The sequence below is a fragment of the Cyanistes caeruleus genome, chromosome 3, assembly GCF_971803275.1.
Source record: "Cyanistes caeruleus chromosome 3, bCyaCae1.hap1.1, whole genome shotgun sequence".
Taxonomy (NCBI): Eukaryota; Metazoa; Chordata; class Aves; order Passeriformes; family Paridae; genus Cyanistes; species Cyanistes caeruleus.
Window position 1 is genome coordinate 87,036,929 of NC_141703.1, and position 8,261 is coordinate 87,045,189.

General features: G+C 41.4%; 1 gene segment (V, D, J or C); it reads left to right on the forward strand.

Moving 5' to 3' along the window:
• The first annotated feature begins 30 nt into the window (after positions 1-30).
• Positions 31-7,868, forward strand: LOC111937792 (M1-specific T cell receptor beta chain-like). The segment is given in 5 exon segments: positions 31-116; positions 4,486-4,821; positions 5,199-5,216; positions 6,334-6,440; positions 7,566-7,868. Coding segments are annotated over 5 exon segments (561 nt in total).
• Positions 7,869-8,261: the final 393 nt, after the last annotated feature.

Sequence of the window (8,261 nt, forward strand, 5' to 3'; positions counted from 1 at the left end):
TGCTTATAGTAAGCCGGCTGCCGTGCATCCCTTCTCTTAGCTTATGATACATCCCTTTGTCACTGTGAAAAGTGCAGATATGATTTTTGGCAGTGGCACAAAACTTACAGTAATGGGTAAGATATTTTTTTTCCTCTTTTAATTCACTTCAAATGCAATGTCTTCTCTGTAGAGAGCATCATCTTTATTATCCTCCACTTTATTATTAAACTGGTGTTCTCCAGCTGTGCTGGTAATCCAGTCCACTTTGGAGAATAAGTTTAGTAGTCTTGGCAAGAACACACCTTTCATTTGAGGAACTGAATAAATGCATTTTTACTTAAGTAAAAGCTGTCCACAGAAAGAATTAGGATAAGGAATGGGATAAATAATGTGTGCATGACATTAAAAAAAAGTTGTCCTAATGAATTGACACATGCAGAAATTCCCCTAAAGTATATCTAGTCTGTATTATGCTGGTTCTCCTGGGGCTAGAAATGATGAAGGACAAGTCAGTGAAAGGCTGTCTATCTGTCTGGAAAGAACTGACAAGCCTTGAAGGGGTCTATGAAACAAAATCAAGATGATACAAGCTTAAATTTCCTTGGATCTTCCCAGGGTGAATTAAAGAATATGTTATCTCAGATAACTGGGAAAAAAAGTGTACTAGCATTTTTAATTATTAAAAAAAAGGCTAATAAATACTCAACGATATCATAAGCAACACTAAAATCTCTCTGCAGCTGTTTAAGTCCTTTTTGTTGTAGAAAGTAGCTCTCCACAGCACAGCCAGTCTTTCCACTGAACAGGCTCACCAGGATGGTGATACAAAGGTCACAAAGGTCACAAAGGACAACAGTCTTACTATTTCAGAATAGGCACTAAATAGCCACTGAAAACCACAAAAGAATAATATATAATTGATTTCAAAATGGAAAGAGATCACAGGGAATGTTGGCATTTAGGAAATATTTTCTAATATTCTAATATGACACCTAGATCAATAGATAAATATCCTCTAAAGAAATGGTAGAAGCTCCAACAACTGATTGAGCCTGAAGCAAAAGGGCTTGGACAGGGCATTTCTGACGTTGATCTCAGCTATTTAGACACACAGATTTGGGGCTGTTCCCTTACAAACTTGTTTTCTAGGAGACCTGAGATAAATGTACTCTGTGTCTCTTCTTTTGCTCTCCACATGAGGGGAGGGTTAGCCCACAGGCTTGGCTCAGAGATCTGGGAGTAGAGGAGAGGTTTTTCTGCAGCTGCAAAACAGTGTGAATAATGATAGACTGTTCTTTGGCAGTGGGACAAAACTTACAGTCATAGGTAAGTAAGAAGTCAGATCTCTGTGATCTATGTGATACTGGTTATGGGGACAAGAACATTCTTAATTAAAAGCTTAATAATGATAATTTTTCATGCAGCAATGAGAACAGTATTAATGCTTTATTGGTTGCTTATTAAAATGAGATGTGCCATTATGGAAGTGTAGGAATTACAGTGTTGAGGTCCTTGTGTCTTTGTCTTTGTCTTTCAATTCTGGGAACTTCATGAAGGGAGAAGGGAATAAATACTTTTATTTTCACCCATTCTCCAAGAAAATATTATATTCTTGGGAGATTGGGAATGAAAAATGCTTCTCTTCTCTGCAGGTGCTTGCAGTTCATCTGTGTAATGATCTAAGGCAGCACTTCGTAGGTAGAGTCTGGATTATCCTGTGTGCTGAATCATGGAAGGAAAGAGTAATCTTGCTGGCACTTTGCTTGCCTCTCCATAAATGGTTAGCAGGCTGTCTAAAGTTGCTTTGGGATGCTGGCTACTGCTAACAGTCCTTCTCACAATGTCTACTGCTCAGCAAGGACTGCATTATTTATATATATATTTTATTATATAAAAGTAAAAGCATACTTTTTTCTGCTATTCTTTTCCTTTTCCCCATTTTCTTTCTCTGTTTTCTCCCATCCCAGCAAAGGATTTAACATCACCTATATCAGGGCATGTTGGAATAACAGGACAAAACAACTTTTCCCTCTGCTACTGCCCCATTTGATAGCAAATTAGAAATACTGGTATCTGCTCCTTTAAACAGTACCATTTTAAGGAACTATGTGGCTGGCAGGAAGAGCATAATGACACTGGGGGTTACAGCCTGACTTTGTACAGCTGTGCAAACCAGCAGCTTAACTTTGGAGTTGGCACTGTGCTCAGAGTTATAGGTAAGGAGCTGTTGTTAACCCCACCGCTCAATGTAGAGGACACTCAAAAATTTCCCTTGTGTTAATGATATGTAGCATATACACAGATGATTTTAAAATGGAACTAGGAGTGAAAGATAACAAGAAATGATGAAAGTGACCTTGCCTTGATGGGAATAGAGGAACTGTGGTACTATTACTCTCAGGTGGGTGAAGTCTGTGTGACAGAGAATGCATGAGTTTATGCATGGAAATGATTGAACTTTGTGTCAGTGTCTACCATGTGCAGTGTGGAAGACCAGAACACAATGGGCTGCTGATCAGACTTTTTTTTCCAGTTTGTGCTGTTACCAATCCCTTTACTCCATTTCAAGCATGCTTCTGGTTTTCTTTGTCCTTCTAGTAGATTCAGCAGTTTTATCATTATTTATTTCTGTCTCCCTTTATCTCCTACCATCCTCTTTTTTGTTGCTTGTTTCTTTCTTTCCTTAGTCTATTAAATTTCTTTCTCTTCTTTTGTTTTCCTATCTGCTTCCATCTCTTCACTCATTAGGTTTTTAAGCTATAAGCCAAAGAATTTTTCAGAGATACTCTTAGGATAGGAAAAAAAATTGTAACATGTAGTGGTAGAAGGGAGAAGTAGAATCAGTCAACCTCTCTACATACCCATTAAAAGGAAAGCAGAGTAGTGCTAAACCCTCTAGGGATAGAGGGCTAAATATCTCTATTTAATACCCAGGTCACCTGAAGTCTGTACAAGCTCACACAAAAGCAGCCCAGGGATCTTTGCAGACCAACCACTGCTGGTCACAATTAAGGCATCATTTCAATGCAAACATGAGGGCTTAGGGGAAAAGATCTCTGCAAGATATTAATTTCTATTAATTCTGCTGCCTGTCTTCCTCTGCAAAGGAGAGAGTGATCAGGAACTGTGGACCTGATTTAACTGAGCCTGAGAGAATTACAGCCTGTCAGTGGCTGGTCTGTTCCCAAGGGAAAGTCTCTTGAGAGCTCTCTCATTCAAGGTCTACCTCTGTAAACAATTTCACTTTCTCAAAACAGTTCTGTACAACTGCAGATAGTGTGTTTTCTCTTATCCCACCAATGGGATAAGAGGTGGTGTTCCCTTTCCAAATAATGTTAAACCTGCAGCGTAAGACCCTATAAAAAGCTGAAAAGTTCAGGGAATAAATGCAATTCCTAGCAACTCGTTCTGGTGTGTGTGCTGTGAATGAATCCACGCTTCTACATCGTGTCCAACAGTGACAAGGAGAAACACCTACAATTCATAGTGCCTTCATATATAAAAAAACAACCCAAAGTAATAATTTTCTCTTTGGCTTCATACTTTTCTGTGCATTTCTTTTTCCAGCAGCACTCTACAGATCCCACGGGTTTCTCATGCTAGATGAGTAAAAAAGGGACTCTAGTATAGTGTATGGAAAACTCCCTGGCTTTTGGGGTCACTGCCTGGCTTCTGAGTAACTTCTCATGGCTGCCTTGTGCATCCTTTTGACTGAAGTCTGTTCTCATTGGTCTTACAAGCAGGTATTAAACACTTTAGGACAGGGAACAACCTTTGATTTGTGAGTGTATAGAACCTTGCATCATTTTGGGAAGATGTATAGCCTAGGCTCAGAGCTTCTCACAGCTACAATAACCTAAACATTAAATTACATAAAGACATGTTTAATGTTCTTAAAGATGGATAGGTTAAGGCACAAGGCAAAACCTGTCCCTGGCAGATTCATGTTACCCGTCTCAAGTGTTCTTCAGACTGTGAGAAGGATCAGCTCCTTCCTTGCTTCCCTGCAGGTCTTCTCTTCCATAGGGAGCCAAGTAGGGTGCCCCATGAGAGTATAATTCTGAACACTGCAATGACCATGGTGCCTTAACTCCATCTCCATGTCATGCAGATGTACATCTCTGAATGTAATTCAGTTTGTTGAAGATGTTTGTGCCTTATCTATTAATACAATATTACAACTACAGACTTTACAGCAAAACTGGGGAACATTGCAGACCACCAGTTTGCTCATCAGCTTCGTTGCAGCTTTGTGTTCTTCAGCCAGAGGCAATACAAGAAATTCATGTGCTTGTGCATTTCTGTGGGCAGACCTTTCTGTGTTTCTGTGTAACAAGTGGGAACAAATGCTTCCACTTTCCTGGTGTGTCATATCCAAGAGACATTAATTGTTCAGCTGTTACAAGGCCAGGGATTTCAGGAGTAACACGGCACAATCTCAGGAGCCCTTTCAGGGGGTTGTGATAGAACAGAGTGATGGAGCAGTGTTGTTTTGTGTTTCAGGGAAGGATGATGAAATCCTACCTCCAGCTGTGGCCATCTTTTCCCCATCAAAGCAGGAGATCCAGCAGAAGAGCAAGGCCACACTGGTGTGCCTGGCCTCTGGCTTCTACCCTGACCACCTGACTCTGACCTGGAGGGTGAATGGTATGAGAAGGACCGAGGGGGTGGGGACAGATGAGTCCTCCACACGGAATGGGAGCACCTACTCACTGACCAGCCGACTGAGGATGCCAGCCTGGGAATGGTTCAACCCTTTGAATCGCTTTGAGTGTGTTGCCGATTTTTTTTACAATGGAACAACGCAATCAATAAACAAATTTATCTATGGTGATGCTGGTGAGTAAAAAACATCTCTCACCGTGCTGTATAAGACAGAAATCACAAATCAAAAGAGCATGTGCTATGATATGAATCTAGATATATCTTCCATACAGGGCCTTCTTCTGGCACAAATACATGCCTAACTGTGGTTGCTATTAGCATATGTCTCTTCCCATTCCTGGACCTCTGCACCTACATTACCATTACCCATCTAGAGTTTCTTCAGGCTTTCCACTGAGAAATCTCTGTAGTAGTGTAAATTGCACAGTACCAAAAAAATAGCTAATGTAGTAATATGCATTAGGCAGTGTTTTGTAAACTGAGACTTCTAAAATCTGTATTCTGTTTCCCTTGAAGAGAAACATGACTTTGTGTTCACTTTTGTCTTCCAGGTTGTGCACTCACAGAAGGTACGTGTGGCTTCTCACATAAGGAGAATTTTGCCTCTACTCTCAGGCAATTTTCTGTGTGTATTTTAATTCCAGCTTTACTGACACTAAGCACAACGTGTGGGAGATATCTCCTGTATGAATAGCTTCTTCTTTCTCATCTAAGTGATTTGTATGTGATATTAAAAATGTAAAAGCAAAAAAGGAAGAGAAATTTTTTGGAGGGTTCTTTGTGCATGTTATATGTAGCTCTGCTTTGGACTTTCGCTCTCCCATATGATTCCATTTTGAAAATAGAAGAAATCATGGTACCTTCCTGTAGATTAGAACTTATTCTTTATCATTTCCTCCAGTCTTAGAAACTGACCTCCAATGGGAATATTCTTGCTCAGCCAGGAAAGAAATGATCCATACTTATCCAAGTGATTCTGTCATCAGGGTTCAGGATATGATATTTCTTAGTGTCAAGTTTCCCTTCCCGAGTCACATTCCCTTCTACACTGCTGTCATATGTGGAGGATACTCATATTAAACATTGCATTTCTTTTCTCTTTGTATACATATTTGCACACTCTTGTTTTTCAACAACATCTTTAATGCTTGTGGAATCTTAAGGCTGAGCCAAGACAGAGCTGGTATCTCAGTACTATGACCACCCCTTAAGAGTGAAAAATCTACAAGAATAAAACTTGTAGAAGCCATGTTATTCTGACTTTCCTGATACATCAGCAGCACTCATAAGGCCACTGACAATAATGAGACAAAATAAAAAATGTGCATCTTGTGATTCAGCCTATTCTGCATTCCTAACAGGAGATTTGGATGAACAGCTCAGTTCATCAGTAGATGTGGCAACTCAGCACTTTCCTGGCATGAAGGCAATCTTTTTCTTTCCTAGACTTGCTTTCTCTTTTGGTTCTTTGAGTCACTATGGTCTGTCACATTCCGTGTTTTCTGGTGTCAACTGAGCCACTCATTTGGCTCTAGTTCCTTTCTGTGTCTTAGCTAAAGATTTCAAGGGTTCTCATTTGATGACAGCTCCATTAGAACCAGCATCTCATGGTGGTGGTGGTGGTGGTGATGATGATGATGATGATGATGATGCAGATTGAATACAGAAATGGTGTTTGACTTGCAGAGTCGTACTTGCGGTATGGAAATTCTCTGAAGCTCACTTACCTCATCCTCTGTGGCAAAGCCTTGGTCTATGCAGTTTTGGTGAGTGGTCTGGTGTGGACAGCCAAGGTAAGTCCAGGTGCCCCTGGAAGGCTGGGCTTACTCACTAGTCAAGGATCAGTGCATGCAGACTAAACCTGTTCTCAGAGGTGTGGCTGTTCTGCAGGTGCTCTGCCAGGCTTTGTGCAGTCCTGCTTGAAAAATCACAAGTGATGGGTTTTCTATTGCTGTCTTTCTAGAACTCAAATAAAATCAATGCTATCTAGCAGAGGAATCCCTTCTCACAATCCTCTCTGAGCACATGGAAAAGATGAGAATTAAGGACAAGTTGCCCAGAAAGGAAATAAGGGAAATATCAGATATATCATGCATTTGTGTAGCCACTGTAAAACGGCTTGTGCCTGCAGTGAAAGTCATAAGCAGGGTTTTGGAGGCGACGTAGGGCATAAATCTGATCAATCGTTTGCAGAGATTTACAAAGAACAGTGGGAATGAATCTGTGCAAATGGGATGAATTGAACTAACTGCCAGGAAATGTATTTTAGTAGTAAGTTTTTCCTGTGGCTGCAAGATACACCCAGCAAGGCCTTGGTAAAACATTTCTGTTTTTCTTCTAAATCCCCCCTGCCATGTATTGAAAGGCCTCAGGCAGGCCTCTCCAGAGGCTTCTCTTCTCCAGTGTGAAGATGGGTTTGTCTCTGAGCCTTTCTTCATACCCTGAAGCCCTGTGATTGTTTTTTGGGGGCTCCCCTGGGCCTGCTCTCCCACATCCGTGTGTTTCTTGTGCTGGGCCCCCCGAGCTGGACACAGAACTGCAGGGGCGGCTGGTGGGGGTCACAGGGGCCCACTCTCTCAGTCTGTCCAGGTGCCTCTGGATGGCATCCCTTCCCTCAAACACATCAATGGCCACACAGCTTCCTGTCACCTGTGAACGTGCTGAGGGTGCACTTGAGCCCAGTATCAATGACACACTGATGAAAGCTGGAACAAGGCTTCTGGTCCCAGTGCAGAGCCCTGAGGGAAATGGTTTGTGACCGGTCACCACTTGAACATTCAACCATTGATGGTAGCTCTTTGGGCAAGGTCATCCAGCAATTCCTGTGTTTGTTTCTGTCCTTCGGTGCTTCTTGTTGTTATCACTGTCATTATTATTTTATTGTTCTTATGGTTTTATTCCATTTTGTTTTCAATCAGAATAGTGTCAAGTTATCTAGAGAATAAATGAAGAGCCCTTGCCATCACATCAGCAGGAACACGACACCTTCTCAACCTTTCCATTGCAAAGTATCTGCTTCTAAGAATTTCTGAACACAGTATTTTGTACTTGTCTGTTGCCAGCCTGTTCTTCACTTTGTTGTAATCACTGCTGAGCTTTCCCTGTACTTCCATATGGTATTGTAACATACCTTTAAAACTAGCACCTTCTTAATGCTCAGAGGCTGAGAACTCATCTCCTTGATTTAGGAATAAAGTTTTCACTTTCTTTCCCTTGAAAAAGCATGATTTGTTGTGTTTAAATTTGATCCTCTGTAGCAATGATGTCTTACCACACAACTTTCAGTGATGAATAGTGCCATAAGCAACTCTCATTAAAGATCATTCACTGACGATCCCTGTAGAAATAACTTACTCTTTATGGGAACAGTAGAGTCTTATCCAGTACTTACACCGTGTACCAACAAGCGGAGCAGGGCTGCAGCCTTTGGAGGTTTGCCCTCACCAGGGGCTGATTATGAGCCAAGTCAGCTGCAGAATTCAAAGGTGGCAGAGAAGGAATCAGTACTCCAGCCAGATGAGAAGTGGCACTGTCTGGGGAGAGGCATGGGAGCTGCTTTTACTTTTGCTCTGTTCTTCCATGGGATTACCCTGGTGATGACACCAGACTCACGT